The sequence below is a fragment of the Lithobates pipiens genome, unplaced genomic scaffold, assembly GCF_037356315.1.
Source record: "Lithobates pipiens isolate NorthernLeopardFrog02 unplaced genomic scaffold, aLitPip1_a1.2 Scaffold_18, whole genome shotgun sequence".
NCBI lineage: Eukaryota > Metazoa > Chordata > Amphibia > Anura > Ranidae > Lithobates > Lithobates pipiens.
Window position 1 is genome coordinate 605,411,853 of NW_027507758.1, and position 24,473 is coordinate 605,436,325.

Sequence of the window (24,473 nt, forward strand, 5' to 3'; positions counted from 1 at the left end):
TTCCTTGTGTTCGCTAAGAAACTAAAGTTTTTTTTTTTTTTTAAACTATGTTCCAGTGACACCACGGATTGTGTAAGGGAGTTTTACATCCTTACTGCTCTAACAGTAAAGAGCCCATTGAGCAATGTAGGATTGAACCACCCAGTGCCAGGCCAAGGTCATCCAGCACCCAGGGCAAAGATGCCTGCATGCAGTACTTTTTTTTAGCGCAGTGCAAGGCAATCTACTCCCTTGCATTGCACTGCAACTAATACAATTTGATGAAATGTCATTGTGTGACACTTCAATAAAGTTTCTTTAAAAAAAACATTGACATCCATCTCCCCATAGGAATCAATGGATTGCCCGCTTGGATCCACCTGAAAAATGGACAGGCGGATCCGAGCCGGCTTGGCGTGTTGAAAGGGGCCTTACACATTCAAATGAATGGCTTTGTTTACTTTTCACACCACTTTATACATAATCAAAGGGTCCCTAGGTATTAAAAGCCAGTCATACCCTCAGAGGCGGCTTTAAGATTTGAGCAGCATTGGGGACAGTGCTTCCAGCTTGTTAGTACAGTTGCACTGACAGATCTGGACTTTTCAGGGTTTGCTTACCAGCCATGCCCCCCGACCCGGGCTGTATTCTCCCTCCCCCTCGTCCTTCCTGCCAGTGCAGTGCTCCTGTATTCCTGTGAACACTGCTTGTTAATATAGTTCTGCAATAGCAAAAAATAGGAAGGGGAGAGAGAGAGCACAGCCCACACCTCCTCCCGGCTCTCTCCTCCTCATCTCATTGCTGTCAGTCAGCACTGGGCTGACAGGAGTAGTGATGCCACTGTCACTACTCATGTCAGCCTTGAAACAGATGGAACTTGGCTCAGGGCACCCTTATTTCAACCATTGTGCCCGGCCAGTCGTCCCTTCTGATCACCCTTTGTCCTGGCCCTGGAACCATCTCTCATCCAACTTCATTGTGTGGCCGTGTGTCTTCTTTTAAGACCTAAGATTAAACAGTTTCCTCCCAATGCTGGATTTGTATATAACTATAATATATCCTTTTAAGTGTCTCTTCTCAAGGGAGAATAAGTTCAATGTTTGCAATCATCCTCATAATTGAGGTCCTCCAACTCCTTTGTTGGCTTTGTTGTCCTTCTCTGGACTAACTCTAGTTCTAGCACATCCTTCCTGAGGATTGGTGACCAGAAATGGACGGTTTACTCAAGATGTGGCCAAATCATAGTTTTGTAAAAAAGTAGAGTTCTAGTCTTATCTCTGGAGTTAATCGCCCTAGCCCTAGTGGCCAACTCTTCTATTTTCTTCTTGTAAAGTTTTATTGCTGTTGTGAATTTATTGTCCTGCTTAGCTTTGTGTCATCACTCCAGATCTGGATCAGGGCATTACTGAGCTCCTGAATAGATTGAGGTGCAACCTGACGGCATCGGATGGACTGAAACATAATGTCCCAGAGGTGTACTATTGGTTTCAGATCAGGCGAGCATGGGAGCTATTCAGTAGTATCAATGCCTTCATCCTCCAGGAACTGGCTGCATACTCTCGCCACATGAGGCTGGGCATTGTCGTGCACCAGCAGGAACCCAGGACCCACTGCACCAGTGTAGGGTCTGACAATGGGTGCAAGGATTTCATCCTGATCAGGGCCGTCTTTAATTTTGATTGGGCCCTGGGCAAACATTTTCTTGGGGCCCCCCCTCCATTCTGAGACATAAAAAAAATAGCAGGTAGACTCAAAATCAGTTTACTGCAGCAGATCACGCAGTGATTGCAATTGTTTGCCAGAGGTTACAGCCTATCCTTACTGCTCGCTGGCTGGTTGCTAGAGGTTACAACACATAATTTCTGCTTGCCGATTGGTTGCTAAAGGTTAATGCACATCATTACCACTTACTGATTGGCTGCTAGAGATTAAAGCAGATCACTACTGTTCGCTGATTGGTTGCTACAGGCTAATACACATCATTACCTCTCACTGAGCAGTGGAGCAATCCTAAATAATTGAGCAAGTAATGGGGCACATTAATACACATACTACAGGAGAGTGTCAGAGAGTGCAGACATACTACAGGAGAGGTTCAGAGACTGCAGACATACTGCAGGAGACAATCAGAGACTGCGGACATACTGCAGGAGACAATGAAAGACTGCGGACATACTGCAGGAGACAATGAAAGACTGCGGACATACTGCAGGAGACAATCAAAGACTGCGGACATACTGCAGGAGACAATCAAAGACTGCGGACATACTGCAGGAGACAATCAGAGACTGCGGACATACTGCAGGAGACAATCAAAGACTGCGGACATACTGCAGGAGACAATCAGAGACTGCGGACATACTGCAGGAGACAATCGGAGACTGCGTACATGCTACAGGTGATGGTCAGAGAACTTTTAGCAACGCACAGCTTGACAGTTGAATAACACAGCTCAGGGTTTTAGCAGTCAGGCATTTTATGGGTGCAAGGACATACCTGAGCAGCCAAACACACTACATACATTTAGAGGTATGTGGGCGGGGCTTCCATTCTCTGATCTCACTACAACAGCCGGGAGCTCCACTGATGCTTTGTAGGAGGGCCCCGTTACCCGTGAATTGGGGCCCCAAATGAAGGTTTTGCAGAGTGCACAGAGGACACGGGAGGCTGTATTCCCGCGCTAGCCAGCTGAGAGGGGGCGGGGCCGGGAGCTCCACTGACGCTCTGACCCCGCCCCCGTGCAGCCTGTATGCTCGGAACAGAGCGGCTGTAGTATGAGCGTCAGTGGAGCGTCCCGGCCCCGCCCCCTGTATACTGGCTGGGGAATACAGAGGTCCGGGGGCGGGGCCGGGAGCTCCACTGACGCTTCCACTCTGATCACTGGCTCTCACTACAACCGCTCTGTTCTGAGCATACAGGCTGTACGGGGGCGGGGTCAGAGCGTCAGGGGAGCTCCCGGCCGCGCCCCCTCTCAGCTGGCTAGCACGGGAATACAGCCTCCCGTCCCGTGTCCTCTGCACACTCTGCAAAACCTTCATTGGGGCCCCAATTCGCGGGTAGCAGTGCGAGCCCCCCTACAAACATTGGGCCCAGGGCAGGTGCTCCGTTTGCCCTGCGTTAAAGACGGCCCTGATCCTGATACCTAATGGCAGTCAGGGAGCCATTCTCGAGCCTGTATCTGTGCATCCCTCAATGGATATGCCTCCCCAGACCATCACTGACCCACCACCAAACCGGTCATGCTGAACCATGTTACAGGCAGCAAAACGTGCTCTTCTCCAGACTCTTTCACATCTGTCACATGTGCTCAGGGTGAACCTACTCTCATCTGTGAAATGAAAAGGGCGCCTGTGGCGGACCTGCCAATGCTGGTGTTCAATGGCAAATGCCAATCGAGCTCCACGGTGCCGGGCAGTGAGCATAGAGCCCACTAGAGGACGTCGGGCACTCAGGCCACCCTCATGAAGTCTGTTTCTGATTGTTTGTTCGGGGACATTCACACCAGTGGCCTACTGGAGGTCATTTTGTAGGGCTCTGGCAGTGCTCATCCTGTTCCTCCTTGCACAAAGGAGCAGATGCAAGTCCTGCTGATGGGTTAAAGACCTTCTATGGCCCTGTCCAACTCTCTTAGAGTAACTGTCTCCTAGAATTTCCTCCATGCTCTTGAGACTGGGCTGGGAGACACAGCAAACCTTCTGGCAATTGCACGTATTGATGTGCCATCCTGGAGGAGTTGGACTGGCTGTGCAACCTCTATAGGGTCCAGGTATCGCCTCATGCTACCAGTAGTGACACTGACCCTAGACAAATACAAAACTAGTGAAAAACAATCAGAAAAGGTGAGCCACTGAAAAAAAAATGTCATTGGCCTCCACTTGTAAAACCATTGCTGTTTTGGAGGTCGTCTCGTTGTTGCCCATCTAGTGCACCTGTTGTTAATTTCATTAACACCAAAGCAACTGAAACTGATTAACAACCCCCTTTACTACATAAAGAAGAAGTAAAGTCTTCCTTTTTAATTGTACCTACAGGTTAGCCTATAATAAGGCTTACTTGTAGGTACTGTAAATATCTCCTAAACTTGCACCGTTTAGGAGATATTTACTATATACGCCGCCGCTGACATCATCGGCCGGCCATGCCATTTCTTCAGGGCCCTGTGCCGTGACCAGCGGCTCCCGCATGGGAGTGACGTCATCGCTGCTCTGGCCAATCACAGCAACAGGAGCCCTCAAACCCGGAAGAAACACCAGGGAAGATGTCTGCTGCATCGGCACTGTGCGGGCGCCGCTGCAGGGCTTCGATATAAGGTAAATATTTCATAATCAGCTAGTATGTGATGCATACTAGCTCATTATGCATTTTGTCTTACAGGTTTTTTTTAATAGAGTTTACAACCTCTTTAACTGACCAGATCAATATCCCAGAAGTTTATTTTACTTGATGTGTTGACGTGTTCCTTTAATTTTTTTGAGCAGTGTATTTTGATATCTCTGGATGTAGACCGCACTATTGTTATGCTTGATATGTTCAATACAGGACTCTTCTACTGTATACCTTTAGATAGATCCAATAAATAAAGCATTTGAATTGTCTGCTACTGCAAATTTAGAAGTTCTAATTATAATTACCCTATTTTTGACTTTGTTCGGATACCTATATAATGCATCCATTGAAGATAACCAATGTTGCAGCATGCTGTATGACAAACTGTGGCCAGTGGGGCGGATGTGGCCCGTTGCTCGCCTTAATCCACTCCTTTGGTCACTATTCCTCTCACTGATATGAGGCATTATTCCTCCCACTATCAATATGGTTGAGGCACCATTTTTTCCACTGACTCCAGTAGTGGGGTATTGTTTCCTCCCATTGACACCAAGGATAAGGGGCTATTTCTTCCACTGACACCAGTGGTTGGGCACTATTCCTTCCATCAGTACCAACAATGGAACATTATTCCTTCTCCTACTAACTACTGCCACTTTGTATTTTTTCTCCCGCTGACCACCGAGCCTGAGGAAATGTTTACTACCATTGACGCTGGGTCATTTTCTACTTCCACAAACGTAGATGTACACCTAGGTTAATTCCACCCAACGTTGCTCCAAAGCTCACAATGTCTTCCTGGCACTTAAAACATCACGAGAGTATAAGATGAAGATCCAGCAACTCGTCCTCCCGATAAAAGCACTTTATTGATAAAGGGTTCATGTGTTCAATTTACAACAGCTATAAAAAGAGCTGCTGTAACTTGCACACTGTACCCTTTTACAATAAAGTACTTTTATCGGGAGGGAGAGTTGCCGGCTCTTCATCTTATACTCTAATTTCTACCTCCACCGGCCATAGTCCGGCCCCTCCTTAAGTCTGAAGGAGAGTAAAGTGGCCCTTTGCTTATAAAGCTTGGAGACCCGGCTCTACGAAAAGGAAATCAACAACATCTGTTGACAGTTAAAGGTTTTGAAAGTTGATTTAGAAAAGAAGTATTCCAAAATTATAATGAAGATTAGAAAGTAGAGATATTTATGAAGCGTGAAGGTCCTCAACCATGGTAAGTGTACCATGGAAGCAACGTCTTCTTTAAGCTTTAAAAAGTTGCCATGGACATTGGCCATGTAGGGTCGTCATTAACATCAACATTTTATATGTTAACCCAGGCTTTCTCAACCTTTTAACCCTAGAGGAACCCAAAAAATAATTTTCAAGTCTTGAGGAACCCTTACTAAAACCAAATCATCAAGGGTCAATAAAACAATGCCCCTTATAATGGTGGTCAATAGGAAGAATGTTCCCCTTAAAATGGTGCTCAGAATGCCAGCCTTAAAAACAGCTAAAAATATAGATTTGTGTCATGCTGCTGGCTTTGCTAAGTGATGCTGAACCTTGAAATCTGTAGGCATCATCAAAAAAGGTGGTTCATCAGCCACAGCTCAAGGAACCCCTAGCTACCTCTGGAGGAACCCCAGGGTTCCACGGAACCCTGGTTGAAAATAGCTGTGTTAACCCATTCACTATTTCTGTAAGCAACACATTATTATTTACTAGATACATTAATTTCTGTTATTTTGGAACACCTTTTCAGCCTGACCCTGACCCAGACTCTGAAATGCCTCACCGTAAAATATGCAGACACTAACTGTCCCCACAACCTGTACAACAAGACATTCCAGGGACCAGAATAATCATTTATTGCAGTAACATGTTTCTGAAAAGCCACTCTAGCACGCAATCTTGTTATTATATAAAGAACCTAACATTAGCATATAAGCACCTAAATTTGTAATTTAATCATTTTACTGTCACTGACGTTATGTCCATACATAAGAACGTGGAAGCAGCAAAGATTTCGTCTCTGGTTTCTGCTCTTGCTTTTCCTGACCGCTGTGACCAGGGAAGAAGCTAATGGGGCATGATCTGTGTCTGTCTAATAGACCCCTTATGCCTCATTAAAGAGAACCTGTCTCATTAAAAAGAACCTGTCACAGTATCACGTAGAGGGCTATTGTTTTTTCTATATCAGGGATATGCAATTAGCGGACCTCCAGCTGCTGCAAAACTACAAGTCCCATCAGGCCTCTGCCTCTGGGTGTCATGCTTGTGGCTGTCAGAGTCTTGCTATGCCTCATGGGAGTTGTAGTTCTGAAACAGCTGGAGGTCCGCCAATTGCATATCCCTGTTCTATATGATAGCAAAAGATTTGATGAAAAATAAAAGTGTAAAACGTCAAAGCTACACCCAAGTATTTAAACTCCCCCCCCCCCCCCCCCCCCAAAAAATGTTTTTGAGCCTACTCTATCCCCACGTACATAACCAAATCTATGTATTGAGGGGGGGGGGGTGCTTATATACAAAACTGTCGACTGCACTACACGTTACATATTTCTGTACATTCCAAAGTGAGAGCAGTCATTCTAAGCACATTTTTCATTGTTAACTCTAAACTGATGACCTACTGGGGCTGTAAAAGCATTGCCTATGGAGCATTTTGTATACCGAAGATTGTCATTCTTTTTCAGGCGCTCACAATTTTGAGGCTTGACATGTTTTGGTATCTGTTTGCTTTGTGCAACCTCATCTTTTATACTTTACAAGAAAATTGGTTAATAAGTTGTGTTTGTGCGCACTAAAATTAACGTTATTTAATTTTAGCTAAAACGTGTGCTTGATAAAATTGTTTTTACCACCTTTTTTTTTTTTTCTCAAGGTCTCTGCACCTAAGATTTGCATTTTAACATGTGTGCATGCAACAAAAAAAATAAAGAAAAAAATTTGTTCTATCTGCATAGGGGTTAAAATGTATGCATAGCCGAAACCTTTTTTTTTTTTTTTTTTTTCGGAAGAATTAAATCCTTTATCATTTGTGTCCTATTGGGAAGATTTTTATACTTTTTTATTCCTGGAGGCACACTGGAGGGGAAATAGGGGATGTCATAGGGCAGGGATATGCAATAAGCGGATCTCCAGCTGTTGCAAAACTACAAGTCCCACCATGCCTCTGCCTCTGGGTGTCATGACTGTGGCTGTAAGAGTCTTGCTATGCCTCATGGGACTTGTAGTTCTGCAACAGCTGGAGGTCCGCTAATTGCATATGCCTGTCATAGGGGATTTCCCTATTGGTGTAGTGATGCAAATTTGACCATTACTTGACTATTATATAGGAATACCACTAACAAAAAAAAACATACTTTCCCTTTGTTTGATTTGAGGATTTATAATTTCTTTATGATGACTTTACAGAGAAATGTGCTAGGTTTTACGGAGGGAACAATATTGTAATATCACCTTATTTTTCCAGGCAGGACAGGTCATGCAGAGGTGGTCCGAGTTGTCTACAAGCCAGAAGACATCAGCTACGAGAAACTGCTAAAGGTCTTCTGGGAGAACCATAACCCAACTCAAGGTAGAGTAATGAGAGAGCTCCTCATTATCCTGCTAATTGCAGCTGAGATAATTAAAGTTGGATGCTTTTTGTGAGAGACCATCCTTGAAATAACACATGTGATTGCAGTTGATGACAAAATAACAGGAGGAGGATGTAGACAATCTTGGAAAATTATATCCTCATCTACGGGGGGGCTGCGATCTCCAAAAATGGGAAACACGCAGCTCTGAGTTTGCCTTTCATGCCAGCTGAATTCCATTTCTAGCTGGCCTTGTCCTCATCTACGCGGTTCTGGGATCCCCCACAATTGGAGAACAGTAGTTGTGACTGCGCAGGGGAAGGGTCGGTGTGCTGGAGATAGACTGCTGCCCTCACAGAGAGAGCATTAGCCCTCATTGTCATTGCGGCAGGGAATCTCACTTTAAAGCTGTAGCTGGAGCACAATTAAATGAAAAACACACACACACACACACACACACACACACACACACACACACACACACACACACACACACACACACACACACACACACACACACACACGTCCACCATAAACACTACTATGGCCGCTTGTGGTCTTTGTAAGTTTTCAAACTTGGGAGTTTTGCCTCCACCATTCATTTCCATCTGACCTTGTCCTCCTCTATGGGGTTCTGGGATCTCCAGAGCTGGAAAACACATACCGTATTTATCGGCGTATAACATGCACCCCAAGTTTAGGAGGGAATTTTAAGGAAAAAAACTTTTAGGAGGAAAATTTTAAGGAAAAAAAAACTTACATTTAAATGCCCATCAGTGCAGCCTTATCAGTGTCCATCTGAAGCCTTGTCAGTGTCATTTGCAGCCTTGTCATTGCAGCCTGTCCATCATTGCAGCCTTGTCATTGCAGCCTGTCCATCATTGCAGCCTGTGCTCATTGCAGCCTTGTCATTGCAGCCTGTCCGTCATGCAGCCTTGTGCATCGTTGTCCCCTCAGCTTTTGTTTTTAAAAATGGCGCCGCCGAGATGTCCTTTGTATCTTGGCCGCGCCCGGAAGTTCTCGTCGGCTTTCTGGCTGCCTCGGCCGTACTCGGAGGCTTTCGGCCGCCTCGGCCATACTCGGAGGCTCTCGGCTGCTCTCGGCCCTTCTTGGCGGTTTGCGGCCGCCTCGGCCGTACTCGAAGGCTCTCGGCCCTTCTCTGCGGTTTTTACCCACCTCGGCCGTACTCGGAGGCTCTCAGCCCTTCTCGGCGGTTTTCAGCCACCGAGAAGGGCCGAAGGCGGCCAAAAGTCTCAAGAAGGGCCGAAGGCGGCTGAAAGCCGCCCAGAGCCCAAAAATCGCAAGGAAATCGCGGCGGATCGCCATATAACACGCACCCGCGATTTTCCCCTCATTTTAAGGGAAAAAAAGTGCGTGTTATACGCCGATAAATACGGTAGCTCTTAGCTTGCCTTACATTTCAGCTGAATTTCATATCACTGTTAACTACTAAAGCACCAGTTGTATAGGGCAGCCTTTTTCAACCAGGGTGCCTTGGCATATTGCCAAATGCCGGTAATTGTCCAGCAATTGTATACAAGCTGGTGGGTGGATCAGGCCCGCCTTTTCGTTTCACGAAGCCACAGATTTTCATTGTACACCATTACAACCTTCTAGCTGCCAGTATCCTAACCAACTAACCAACCAACCAAACCAACAGTTGATAAGGAGGAAGTCGGTCACCTGTACAGCATCCTTGTTTGCCCCTCCCCTGATCCGCTCCGTCAGCACTGGGGTCACATTAGCTGGGTGATCGAGAGAAACTTAAGGAGAAGAGAAAAACTGGAATACTAGTCAGTAGAAGTGTGCAACTGTGTATTTGCATTGGAAGAATAACTAGCCTCTAATGTTGGGTATCCTACGCGTGTTGCTGCATTATGTAAAATTATTACAATCATTTTTTTTATATATTAGAGTAGGGTGCCTCGAGTCATAATTTTAAAGGGTGCCTTAAGTCTGTGCATAATTTAAAAGGGTGAATGGAAAGTAGTTCTGGACTACCGCACTCCAAAAAAGCCTTTTATTTAAAAAAAAACCACACAAAATCCAAAATGCATGTCACAGCAGAACAAGACAACTGACGCGTTTTGCACTACCCACAGTGCAAAATGCGTCAACTGTCTTCTTCTACTGTGACATGCATTTTGGATTTTGTGTTTTGTTTTTGTTTTTTTAATAAAAGTCTTTTTTGGAGTGCTGCTGTCCAGAACTATTTTCTATTTATTGCTATATGCATTGCCGGCACCTGTGGCTTCTTCAGCTGGGCGGAGAGTCTTGTTATCAAACTATCCTCCTGGAGCGGTGACATCCCCTTCCCTACCTTGATTCCATAATTGAACAGGGTGTCTTGCTTGAAAAAAGGTTATGAAACCACTGGTATAGGATCATCCCTATGATAACTTCCTCCTCATTGGCTTACCCTTACATAAGCTATCCCTCCTTCAGTCCATCATGAATGCTGCTGCCAGACTCATCCACCTTACCAACTGCTCAGTGTCTGCTACCCATCTCTGCCAATCCCTCCACTGGCTTCCACTCACCCAACATTTTAAATTCAAAATATTAACAACGACTTACAAAGCCATCCACCACTCAGCCCCCAGCCACATCACTAATCTAGTGGTCCTCCCAAGACCTTCTGCTCTCTAGCTCCCCTGTTACCTCCTCCCATGATTGCCTCCAGGACTTCTCCCATCCTTTGGAACTCCCTACTCCAATCTGTCCAACTATCTCCTAATCTATCTATGAAAACCCTCCTCTGTCTATTTCCAGTGCTCCCAACTGCCCTTTGCATAGTCACAGCTACTTTCCCCCAATCCGCATCAGGCATGGGAAAATCCCTAATTGAAGAACAGTAGTTGTAACTGCACAGGGCGAGTGTCAGTCTGCAAGTGGAAGGCTACTGCTTCCCGCACAGAAGGCATTCCTTCAGCCTTTGGCAGGGAATCTCATTCTAAAGTTGGTGTTGGAGCCCAAGTAGTTTACCATTGACATTACCGTGACTGCTTGTGGTCTTTGGAAAATTTAAAACCTGGAACCTGGCTTCCACCATCGCTTTCTATCTGGCCTTGTCTTTTACCAGGTTCTGCTTTACGTCGCTACTGCCTGTAAATTTGGTGGACTTTCCGGCGGTTTGTTCGCCAGACTAAGTCCGCCGGATAGTCTGATCGCGTGTACGTGGCATTAACACTACCATGACCACTTTTGTTCTTTGGCAATTTTCAAACCAGGAACCTTGCTTCCACCATTGCTTTTCATCTGGCCTTGTCTTTTGCCAGGTTATCCTTTATGTCACTACAGCCTGTTATGTTTCCTAGATGTCATTCATCCACCATGTATTTCCCCTTTCCCATTATTTACCTTGCTCTCCTCCACAATCTTGCATAGTTTCTTGTAATACAGCCAAAAAAATTGTCACATTCTCTTCAAGATTCTTTCCAACAGGGCATCGGTCCTAACCTTCGCCCTTTGTCAGGGAATCTCACTCTAAAGTTGGTGTTGGAGCCCAGTTATAGGGGGGAAAAAATGGATTACCATTACCACTACCATGACCACTTTGGGTCTTTGGAAAATTTCAAACCCAGAACCTGGCTTCCACCATCGCTTTCTATCTCACTCTCAAATTGCCACTCCAGGAGTTCCAGACCTTTAGGAAACACCCGCCCCATTAAGAACTTGAAGGTGCTGGCTCGCCACAAACTTAGAGGGAAAGAAAAAGTCCTGGACGGCCGCAAACCGCTGGATGCATCTTTATTGGTAATTTAAAATCCAATACAGTCACTTCATGTGCAAAAAGAACAGGGAAAAACAGCTAACACGTTTCACACCATGTGTTGGTGCTTAATCATAGCTGTGATTAAAGGGGGTGTGCGGTCATCCAGGACTTTTTCTTTCACTCTAAATTTGGTGTTGGAGCCCAATTATAGGGGAAAAAAATGGTTTGCTATTAACACTACCATGACCACTTTCATTCTTTGAAAAATGTCAAACCTAGAACCTTTCTTCCACCATCACTTTCTGTCAGGCCTTGTCTTTTGCCAGGTTCTGCTTTACGTCCCTACTGCCTGTTATTTTTCCTAGATGTCATTCATCCACCATGTTTCTTTCCCTTTCTTGTTCTTTACCTTGCTCTCCTCCACAATCTTGCATAGCCTCTCTCCACCCTAGTTTCTTGTGAATATGGCCAAAAAAATTGCCACTTTTTCTTTAATATTTTTTTCAACAGGGCTTTGGTCCTTGCCTTCACCCTTTAACAGAGTATCTCACTTTAAATCTTATGTTGAAGCCCAATTATAAGGGGAAAAAAAGATTGGGTTGCCATTCAACTTGCTGTCCTCCACAATCTTGCATAGCTCCTCTCCACCTGAGTTTCTTGTGATAAGGACAAAAAAAATTGTCACTTTCTCAATATTCTTTCCAACAGGGCATTGTTTCTCACCTTTGCCCTCCAGCAGGGAATCTCACTCTAAAGTTGGTGTTAGATCCCAATTATAGGACAAAAAAACTGGATTACCAATAATACTACTATGACTATTTGTGGTCTTTGAAAAATGTCAAACCTGGAACATTGCTTCCACCATCTCTTTCTATTTGGCCTTGTCTTTTGCCAGGTTCTACTTTACGTCACTACTGTCTGAATTTTTTCCTAAATGTCATCCATCCACCATGTTTTTCTTTACCTTGCTCTCCTTGACAATTTTGCATAGGCCCTCTGAAGCTGGGTTTCTTGTGATATGGGCAAGAAAATTGGCACTTTCTCTTAAATATTCTTTCCAACAGGGCATTGGTCCTCACCTTCACCCTCAGGCATGAAATTTCACTCTAAAGTTGATGTTGGAGCCCAATTATAGGAAAAAAAACTGGTTTGCCATTAACACTACCATGACCTCTTGTGGTCTTTGGAAAATGTCAAACCTGGAATCTTGCTTCCACCATTGCTTTCCATCTGGTCTTGTCTTTTGCCAGGTTCTGCTTTATGTCACTATTGCCTGTAAATTTTCCTAGATGTCATCCATCCACCATGTTTTTCTTCCTTTCCGTTCTTTACCTTGCTCTCCTCCACAATCCTGCATCGCCTCTCTCCACCCTAGTTTTTTATGATATGGCCAAAATAATTGACACTATCCCTTTAATACTCTTTCCAACAGGTCATTGGTCCTCCCCTTCACCCTTCGGCAGGAAATCTCACTCCAAAGTTGGTGTTGGAGCCCAATTATAGGAAAAAAAACTGGATTACCATTAACACTACTATGACCACTTGCAATCTTTTCAAACCTGAAACCTTGCTTCCATCAATGCTTTTCATATTGGCCTTTGCCAGATTCTACTTTACTTCACTACTGCTTGTAATTTTTCCTAGGTGCCATTCATCCACTATGTTTTTTTTTTTCATTTGATGTTCTTTACTTTGCTCTCCTCCGCAAACTTGCTTAGCTCTGTTCAAGTTTAGTTTCTTGTATATGACTAAAAAAAGTTGCCTCTGAAGCAGTCGGTGTGGCTGGCGAAACCGGTCAGGCTTCCAGCTTGGTCCCATGCAGCCAGCGTCTGGGATACCTCCTCCCCTACCCTCTCCATTCCTTTAAGGGACTGATATTCTCTTTGGATATGGACTTCTATACTCTACTGCTTTAATCACAGCTTGGACTTTCCAAGATCCACATGGATGGTTAAGTATATTTCCTTTACTTGAGTATTAAATGGCTTTTTGTTTCTCTTCAAATCATACTGATGGCTCCCACACTGGGCAATGACAAACCACATATTACACGGTTGGAAAAGTTTTCCTATGTGATTCATTTGCCTATAAAGGGAGGACAGTAGATGCCGTTTCCATGAACTACAAGAGTACTATATGTGATGACAAGGACATCCCTCCCTGAGAGTTTTCCATTTGTATCGAATTTTCATTATACAGTATGAGCCACTATTTCACTCTCATTCCAAATTGGATATATAAGGACTGATCCTATAGGATACCCTTATGGACTTTACAGGTTACTAAACACATATAGTGGCCTATTATATTACCTTCAGCTGTGTAGATTTTACACCATAGCCTAAAGTATCTATTAGCCCTTGTACACACGGTCGGACATTCAGACGGATAATCCGACCGTGTGTGGGCTACATCGGAATATCCGACCGACAAAGTTTTAGAGCTGGGCTGTAAAATTTTCCGACAACATGATCCGATCGGACTTTGTCCGATTGTTTGTAGAGAATTCCGATCGGACAAAGTGCCACGCATGCTCAGATCAAATTCCTAGACCAAAGCTATTGGCTATTAGCCTGAACGTAGTCCTGTCGTAACGAAATAACGTCATCACGTTACGAACGATCGGATTTTCCGCCAACTTTGTCCGACCGTGTGTATGCAACACCAGTTTCGGACAAAATCCAACGGACAAAATCTGATGGATGTTGTTGTCGGAATGTCTGACCTTGTGTACAAGGGCTTACAGTGTTCACATGTGGTTTGGACTTCTGAATATCCACGAGAAGATCTCTTGATGGACTTTGTATGACATCCAACTTCAAACTTCAAACCAGTTCCGGACACACACCTTACCAAAGGATCCCCCTTTAAGGAACCTTCAGTAACATTCAGCCATGAGCCATATATTATTACTTTACAATATGGAGGAGGCAATGTTATACGTTTTTTGATCTAGTTGATATAGATTGTACCCCCCCACTGGGGCACATACATTTATGAACATGTTTTCCACTTTTTTTCTTTTGGGAGAGGAGGTTATTCATGCAAGTTCCCTGCAGCTGCCATGGTTGCGTGTGTTTTTTTAATAATTGGCCAATTATGATTTTATGTAATGGATAGTGGATTTTGTATTGTTCAGATATTTGTGTCAAATAAAGGTAATATCTTTATATGTGTCAGATCACTGGGTCCTGTTACATCTACTTATGGATACAGCACATAGTGTGTACAATTCAGGTTGAGCTCAGTCGGGTTTTTATGTCTTTTATTTATTTTTTTTAGTGCTCCCCCCTCCCTTAAAATTGGCATTTCTGTTTAACATTCTTTCCAATAGAGGTGGTTTTGATTTCTTGACTCTTTTAAGCACTTCTTTGATGATCTTGGCTGTCCAGCTTATTTTCAATATCCCCCATTAGCACCATAGTTCAAGACTTTGTAGGGACAATGTGAGGAAAGATATATGTGCATCATACCATTAGACACTTTTTATTGGTTATTCTCAGCCAGGGTTTCATGAAGCCCCAGATGTTTCTCCAGAAGTTGGTAGCAGGGCTGGATTAACGTAGGGGCTATTGGAGCTGCAGCTCGAGGCCCCTACCTTAATATAGGCCCAGCCACCCAAAAAAGGACATGGAAAGCAATGGGTCAACTGGAAGAGATCTCCCTTGACGGGCCCTGCATTCCACATGCACCACCTGGGCAGGGTGGTGGGATTGATAATGGGCACTGCATGAGCAGTCCTAACAGAAGCCTGGGGCACACCAATGCAAGGCTCTTACAGAAGTCTGGGGCTTCCATAGTGTTAGGCCTGCTCATCTGCACTCTTTTAGCTCACAGTGCATGCCAATGCACGGCCCTTACAGAAACTTGGCAAATCAAATGCCAGGCCTCCCTAGTGTTATGCCTGTGCGGCTGCGCTACTTTTGAGTTTGGGCGCATGCCAGCACAGGCTCTTGGAAAGCAGAAGGGTGCCCAGTAAAAGGCCCACCAAAATCCTCAGCACCAAGCACAGGATGCTCTTAATCGGCTCCTGGTTGGTAGGGGTTTCCTCGATCTGTGGCTGAGTTATCTACCAATTAAAAGTGCAGTCATAGTTGTTCTTGGGCCAACACCACTTAGTAGAACCAGTTGCATGACACCAATTCTGTAAGGGTGGCATTATTCCCACTGGCCACAAATGTAAAGGACAGTTTTCCCACTGGCCCTAAATAAATTGCTTTCGACAGGGGCTTCCCAAGACCTGAAAATCAAGGGTTCCTCTTGGGTAAAATCAAAAGGTTGAGATAGGCAAACCACACTGATTTAATGTATTGTTTTAAGAATGGTACAGTTGGTCTTTAAAAGTCTACAGTCCCCCATAAATGTATAACTTCAACTCTATAACATTATTACCTGCTGAGCCGAAGATATTTAAGGGATCTATTCTTGTATCCCAGTACTCCCAACGTCTGGAATATTTCTTAGAAGAGAAGGGTTTTTTTTTTTTTTTTACAAGGACTGTACCGTTTTTAGCCGACACATAAAGAAGCCATCATCTGCATATAATTAGAGACTGGGAGTGACATTGTATTGCTAATGAGCAGATGTGTCTTTCTTTCCAGTGAAATAACAGCTGCACGGCTATGAAAGGGGACGAACGTCCCTCCCCCCCCCATCCAGCCCAGTATTACAGGTTGTAATGTCGCCCTGTTTCCTTCCGACACCGCCGATCACACTCAGCCTCTCGAGCACTGATCTAAAAATGACTCATGGCAAATTATATCTAAACGCCACTGGGTTCTCTTCTGTAGTCCTTCAAAAGTCTTAAACCTGTGTTTTCCATTCAGCTGGTGCAATGACCTGAAATCTGGTTTATATTTAAATGAGGCTTGCGCTGGGAGGGCCTGCATAGCTGCTTTGGGTGAAAAAAGACATTTAGGTTACTTTGCTAAGAATCCATTCATACTACAACACAGTGCACTGCAGCACATGCGTTTTTGTGTGCTGACGTGTGTCAAAATGAATAGGCTGCAACACATTGCAACATGTGAAAAATGGGTGCTGCTTGCATTTTACACCTCATGACACAGCACACAAGACAATGGGTATTGGTACTACACTATGCTCGATTCAACTGAATGAAAGCATGACATTCGGTCTCATAGACTCATGATGTCTCCTTGAAGAGAACATGTCACCTGCACTATGCTATCCCATAGGGCAGTGGTTCTCAACCTTATTTTGACCAGGGCGTGGTAAATTCTTCCAAAATCTTCCATGCCCCAACAGTAAAAAATGTATAGTAACACAATGAAAATATGGGAATGCAAAATATGCTGGAGGACTCTGGATGGGGTCACTGTTGGGGGTTTAAGGGTTGTGGAGTGGTTTAGGGTACTTGGCAGCAAACTTGGTGGTCCTGCAGAGGATGAGGATTCTAGCAGAAGCTGGGGTTTCTTCAAGAGTCTGGGGGCTTTGCAAGCGGCACTGTGTCTTGGCTGGGGCTAAGAGGCACTGTGGGACACTGTTGGAGGTTGGAGGCACTATGGGAGGCTGGAGTTTCTGCAGCAAGCTTGGGAGGGGGTATACTGTGGGTGATTGGAGGGCACTTTGAGGGCTGAGGGATCTGAGAGGGCCTTATGACGTGTACACACGACTGGACTTTCCATCAGAGTAAACTCAGACTGTCTTTCCGATGGAGTTCCGACCGAACGGACTTGCCCACACACGATCACACCAAAGTCTGTTCATTTAAAACGCGATGACGTACAACTGGACTAAAAAAGGAAGTTCAATAGCCAGTAGCCAATAGCTGCCCTTGCGTTGTATTTAGTCTGTCGGACCAGCATACAGACGAATGGTTTTCCCGATAGAAATTGATTCAGTCTGAAAGATGTTCTATTTCTAGGTCCGTCTGAATTTTTGAAGAAAAAAGTCAGCTGAAGCCCACACACGATCGGAATATCCTATGAAATGATTCCGTCTGACCTTTTCTGCCAGAAAGTCCAGTCATGTGTGCGTGGCATTAGGCACTGTGGGGAGTTGAGGGGAGCTGTGGGCAATTATGGGAGGTTGCCAGCACTTTGGGAGCTGGAATGAACTGTGGTAGGTTAGGTGACCTGCAGCTGACTAGAGGCCCAGGGGAAGGGAGGCTGCGGCCTGGTGGTTGAAAACCACCAACATGGGGGGGTCAACTGCCCCTCGTGATAGTAATAGCTTTAAGTAAAAAAAAGAGAAAGGGTAGGCACGCACAGTAAAACAATGGTTGTGCCACACATACAGCATCTAGATATTGCCATGCATGCTGGAGTGAGAGCAATAATTCCAGGGCCATCATTAATTGTTAACTCTAAATTGATCATTTGTGAAGGCTTTTAAAGCATCGCCTATGGACATTTTTGGCTACCGTAGTGTTTTGCGGGTCTACTCAGTTATGAGGGTTGGCACATTTGGCATCAATTTAATCGACAAAACCTCATCTTTCATATTTTTATAAAAAAATTGGGTATTGTTTGTGAGTGTGTGCATTAGTTTGAATGAAATGACCCTCTGATCTCTCCTGTATTGATTTGTATTATAAGTGTCATGTTGTAAAGCGCTGCTCAAACTGGCACTATATAAATCCTGTATAATAATAATAATAATGTAATGTTTTACTAAAATATAGATGTGATAAAATGCAAAAATTGTGTGATATAAAAAATTAAAACTACCACCATTTTATTCTACAGGGTCTATGCTTTCAGAAAATAGATAATTGTTTGGGGCTTAAAATGTGTGTTCATATACAAAATATGCATTTTCATGCAAAGTGCACATACTAAATTAGGTGAAATGCACACACAAAATTAAGGGAAAAAGGCTTACTGCGTGGCGCAATTTGCAGGAAAAAACTTTGCTGAACATTAAAAGTAATTTTATCTACATTCTACAATGTTATTTCTTATAAATATTAATAGCGTGTTATGTGTTGTGCTGTTAGAAACCGATCCAGACCTTTTTTTTTTTTTCAAAGCAATTTGCTGAGTTAGACATTTTCAAAGCTCTTAGAGCAAAGAAGCCTTTCCATACTTGGTGATTACGATAATGGGTTTATTAAAGCGACCTTAGAATTTCCTGAGAACTTAACTGTGATTCTGTAGTCTTTAAGCCAGTTTCCTATGTATTTACAGACTACATTTCTAAGTCTATAGATCTTAACTTGCACCTTGCACTTCACCCTTAAGGAACTGTGTTAAATGCTTTAGAAAATTCCAAATATACATAAACAACAACCCTTTTGTCTATGTTTCTGCTCACTTTCTCATATAAATCAAATAAATAGATTTAACGTGTTCATTTGTGCAGGTTACAGTTCTCTGACCTATCAACAGGCTTCTTTGGGTAGATTTTATTTCTATTCCAGTAGTATTCTGGGCAAGTTCTATTCCTTTGTCAGTGGGCTTCTTTTGGTAGGTTCAGAAGGTTTCTTTGAGCAGATTTCATTCATCTGACCTATAAAAGGATTACTTTGGGCAGGTTCCACTCCTCCGTTCTGTTCTGCCTTGTCAGAAGGCTCTTTTAAGCTACTTCCCATCTGTCTTCGCAGCTGGCTCATTTGAACAGGTTCCATTCTTCTGTCTTGTCACAAGGCTTCTTTGGGCAGGTTCCATTTTTTTCCAGGGAGTTATTTGGGCAGGTTCTATTCTTTGTCTATGAGCTTTTTTCAGCAGCATTCATTTCTTTTTTCTGTTAGCAGGTTCCCATTGGGCAGGTTCCATTCCCCTGTCCCATCAGAAGGCTTTTTTCAGTTGGTTCCATTTCTCCGTCCCATCAGAAGGCTTGTTTGAGTAGGTTCAATTCCTCTGTCCCATCAGAAGGCTTGTTTTTAGTAGGTTCCATTCCTCTGTCCCATCAGAAGGCTTATTTTGAGTAGGTTCCATTCCTCTGTCCCATCAGAAGGCTTGTTTGAGTAGGTTCCATTCCTCCGTCCCATCAGAAGGCTTGTTTTGAGTAGGTTCAATTCCTCCGTCCCATCAGAAGGCTTGTTTGAGTAGGTTCCATTCCTCTGTCCCATCAGAAGGCTTGTTTTGAGTAGGTTCCATTCCTCTGTCCCATCAGAATGCTTGTTTGAGTAGGTTCCATTCCTCCGTCCCATCAGAAGGCTTGTTTGAGTAGGTTCCATTCCTCTGTCCCATCAGAAGGCTTGTTTGAGTAGGTTCCATTCCTCCGTCCCATCAGAAGGCTTGTTTGAGTAGGTTCCATTCCTCCGTCCCATCAGAAGGCTTGTTTGAGTAGGTTCCATTCCTCCGTCCCATCAGAAAGCTTGCTTGAGTAGTTTTCATTCCTCTGTCCCATCAGAAGACTTGTTTGAGTAGGTTCCATTCCTCTGTCCCATCAGAAGGCTTATTTTGAGTAGGTTCCATTCCTCTGTCCCATCAGAAGGCTTGTTTGAGTAGGTTCCATTCCTCTGTCCCATCAGAAGGCTTGTTTTGAGTAGGTTCAATTCCTCCGTCCCATCAGAAGGCTTGTTTGAGTAGGTTCCATTCCTCCGTCCCATCAGAAAGCTTGTTTGAGTAGTTTTCATTCCTCTGTCCCATCAGAAGACTTGTTTGAGTAGGTTCCATTGCTCTGTCCCATCAGAAGGCTTGTTTGAGTAGGTTCCATTCCTCCGTCCCATCAGAAGGCTTGTTTGAGTAGGTTCCATTCCTCCGTCCCATCAGAAGGCTTGTTTGAGTAGGTTCCATTCCTCCATCCCATCAGAAGGCTTGTTTGAGTAGGTTCCATTCCTCCGTCCCATCAGAAGGCTTGTTTGAGTAGTTTCCATTCCTCTGTCCCATCAGAACGCTTGTTTGAGTAGGTTCCATTGCTCTGTCCCATCAGAAGGGTTGTTTTGAGTAGGTTCCATTCCTCTGTCCCATCAGAAGGCTTGTTTGTGTAGGTTTCATTCCCCTGTTCTGTCAGGGGGTTCCTTTGAGTAGGATTCCATTCATTCTTCTGTCAATGTTCTCATTCGGACAGGCTCCATTCCTCTATTGCCCTGGTGTGCAGTTATCTTGGAACAGAAAGGGGCCATCCCCAAACTGTTCCCACAAAGTTGGGAGCATGAGATTGTTCAAAATGTCTTGATATGCTGACACCTTAAGAGTTCTCTTCACTGCAACTAAGGGGCCAAGCCCAATCCCTGAAAAACAACCCCCCCACCATAATACCCCTGCACTAAATGATTTTGACCAGTGCACAAAGCAAGGTCCATAAAGATATGGATGAGCGAGTTTGGGGTGGAAGAACTTGACTGGCCTTCACAGAGTCTTGACCTCAACCCGATATAGAACAAGTTTGGGATGAATTAGAGCAGAAACTGCGAGCCATGCCTTCTTGTCCAACATCAGTGCCTGACCGCACAAATGGGATTCTGGAAGAATGGTCAAAAATTCTCATAGACGCACTCGTAAACCTTGTGGACAGCCTTCCCAGAAGAGTTGAAGCTGTTATAGCTGCAAAGGTTGGGCCAACTCAATATTGAACCCTACGGACTAATACCCTGTACACAAGTTCGGACTTTCCGACCACAAAATCCGTCAGATTTTGGCCCAAACTTGTCCAGCATACACACGGTAGCACAAAGTTGTTGGAAAAACCGATCGTTCTCAACGTGGTAACGTAGTACACGCACGACGGGACTAAAAATGGGCCAGTAGCCAATAGCTTTCATCTCGTAATTTATTATGAGCACGCGTGGCACTTTGTCCGTCCGAATTGTCTACACATGATCGGAATTGAAATGATTGGATTTTGTTGTCGGAAAATTTTAGATCCAGCTCTCAAACTTTGTGCGTCGGAAATTCCAACGGGAAAAAGTCTGATGGAGCCCACACACGATCGGATTTTCTGACAACACTATCGCACATTTTCCGTCGGAAAGTCCGACTGTGTGTACAGAGCATACGACTGGGATGCCATCATGTGTGTGTGAAGGCAGGCATCCCAATACTTTAGTTAATATAGTGTATATATAGTTTATACTAACTATATATATATATATATATATATATATATATATATATATAAAATTTCTTTTAAATTATTATTTCATTTTACTTGTTTATATATATATATATATATATATATATATATAATATAGTTTTTTTTTATTTATTCTTGTTTTTAGATTATTATATATATATATATATATATATATATATATATATATATATAGATAGATAGATAGATAATAAAAAAAAATTTTGTTTTCTAAAAAAAATTCCCAAGCATTTGCACACAGCAGGTTTAGTGGTCTATAGTTACAATACATAATAATAATAATAGAAAAATAATACAAAATAACAGCTGCAGAAATACCATATTATTACATCCAAACAATGCAAGCCACATTTTGTATTTTCGCTCTTCGCCTGTAATAGACATCCTTTTTTTATCTGACGAGAATGACCGGGTTCTTTTTGCCGCATGCGATCGCCGAGACAATGAGAAGCGGCGGCTTTTCGGAAGAGCGTCGGTCTTTTCATGTTCCCTTTCATCGGTGCCAGCGCGTAATCTCCCTCGTATGTTTCCAAATAGCTCCACTCTGGAGGCTTTATGTCCCTCGTCTATATGGCCTATTTTGCTGCGATTTATATATAGAAATCTCATAATCTTGCGCTGCTGAGGTAGCCACCCTTTGAGGCCGTTCACTCTTCTGTGTTGAAAGTCGGCGCCGTTAGATATTCAGATATATTAGAAGTTTGGAAGCTTGGCCCAAAAGGAAAAAAAAAACATTCTAAAACTGGAGCTTTTCACTTTTCAGATACTTTGGATAGTAGATGATTAACTTGCAACTCGGCCTGGTTTTTTTATTTTTATTTTTTTTGAAGGTTTGTATTGCCATTTGTGTTTCTTTGTGACTCCTGTAGCACCAGGTATACTGTTATCACCTTATGTCCTATATGAACTTTTTATATATATATTTTATGTCCTATATGAACTTTTTATATATATATATATATTTTATGTCCTATATGAACTTTTTTTATATATATATTTTATGTCCTATATGAACTTTTATATATATATATATATATATATATATATATATATACAGTATATACAGTATATCTTATTTTTTATTTAATTTTTTTTACCAACAATCAATCCATTGATTATATTTGTCCTATTGTTCCATTTTATTGTCTTTTAAACAATATTGGATATTTATTCAGCAATAACCTCATCATGTGTTGTAACAGTAGGAATATTTTTTTCACATGGTAATATTACAACATTTCTGTTTAACCACTTCCTGTCCGAGCCAATTCTAGCATTCCATTCCTACATGTATTTTTTTGCTAGAACCCCATCTTTTGGAACCCCCAAACGTTATTTATTTATTTTTTTTCAACGGAGGCCCTAGAGAATAAAATGGTGAGCGTTGCATATTTTTTTACAGTGCCTTGAAAAAGTATTCATACCCCTGAAATTTTCCACATTTTGTCATGTGAAAACCAAAAATGTAAATGTGTTTTATTGGGATTTAATATGATAGACTAACACAAAGTGGCACATAATTATTAAGTTAAAGGAAAATGATAAATGTTTTTTTTAAAACGAAATATGTGAAAAGTGTGGTGTGCATTTGTATTCAGCCCCCCTTTACTCTGATACCTCTAACTAAAATCCAGTGGAACCAATTGCCTTCAGAAGTCTCCTAATTAGTAAATAGAGTCCACCTGTGTGTAATTTAATTTCAGTATAAATACAGCTTATCTGGGAAGCCCTCAGAGGTTTGTTAGAAAACTGCATCATGAAGGCCAAGGAGCACACCAGACAGGTCAGGGATAAAGTTGTGGAGAAATTTAAAGCAGGGTTAGGTTATAAAAAAAATATCTCAAGCTTTGAACATCTCACAGAGCACTGTTCAAATCCAACATTCGAAAATGGAAAGAGTATGGCACAACTGCAAACCTGCCAAGACATGGCCATCCACCTAAACTGACAGGCCGGGCAAGGAGAGCATTAATCAGAGAAGCAGCCAAGAGGCCCATGGTAATTCTGGAGATATCCACAGCTCAGGTGGGAGAATCTGTCCACAGCACAACTATTAGTCGTGGAATCCACAAATCTGACCTTTATGGAAGAGTGGCAAGAAGAAAACCATGGTTGAATTAAACCATAAGAAGTCCCATTTGCAGTTTGCGAGAAGTCATATGGAGGACACAGCAAACATGTGGAAGAAGGTCCTCTGGTCAGATGAGACCAAAATGTAACTTTTTGGCCTAAAAGCAAAATGCTATGAATGGTGGAAAACACCCTGAACACACCATCCCCATCGTGAAACATGGTGGTGGCAGCATCATGTTGTGGGGATGCTTTTCTTCAGCAGGGACAGGGAAGCTGGTCAGAGTTGATGGGAAGATGGATGGAGCCAAATACAGGGCAATCTTAGAAGAAAACCTGTTATAGTCTGCAAAAGACTTGAGACTGGGACAGAGGTTCACCTTCCAGTAGGACAACGACCCTAAACATACAGCCAGAGCAACAATGGAATGGTTTAGATCAGTGGTCATCAACCCTGTCCTCATGGCCCACTAACAGGCCAGGTTTTATGTATTACCTTGGGGAGATGCAGACTAGAATACTGCAACCACTGAGCAGCAAATGATATCACCTGTGATGTATTTCAGTTATCTTGCAAACCTGGCCTGTTAGTTGGCCCTGAGGACAGGAGTTGATGACCACTGGTTTAGATCAAAGCATATTCATGTGTTAGAATGGACCAGTCAAAGTCCAGACCTAAATCCAATTGAGAATCTGTGGCAAGACTTGAAAATTGCTGTTCACAGACGTTCTCCATCCAATCTGACAGAGCTTGAGATATTCTGCGAAGAAGAATGGGCAGAAATGTCACTCTCTAGATGTGCAAA

General features: G+C 43.2%; 1 protein-coding gene across 6 annotated transcripts in view; it reads left to right on the plus strand.

The window, feature by feature from the left end:
- MSRA (methionine sulfoxide reductase A) overlaps positions 1-24,473 on the plus strand; it is a 468,843-nt gene that overhangs the window by 290,324 nt on the left and 154,046 nt on the right. For all 6 annotated transcript variants that reach the window (XM_077489272.1, XM_077489270.1, XM_077489273.1 and 3 more), the window contains one exon: positions 7,775-7,879. In XM_077489272.1, coding sequence (XP_077345398.1) covers positions 7,775-7,879 — 105 coding nt within the window. The remainder of the gene's footprint in view (positions 1-7,774; positions 7,880-24,473) is intronic.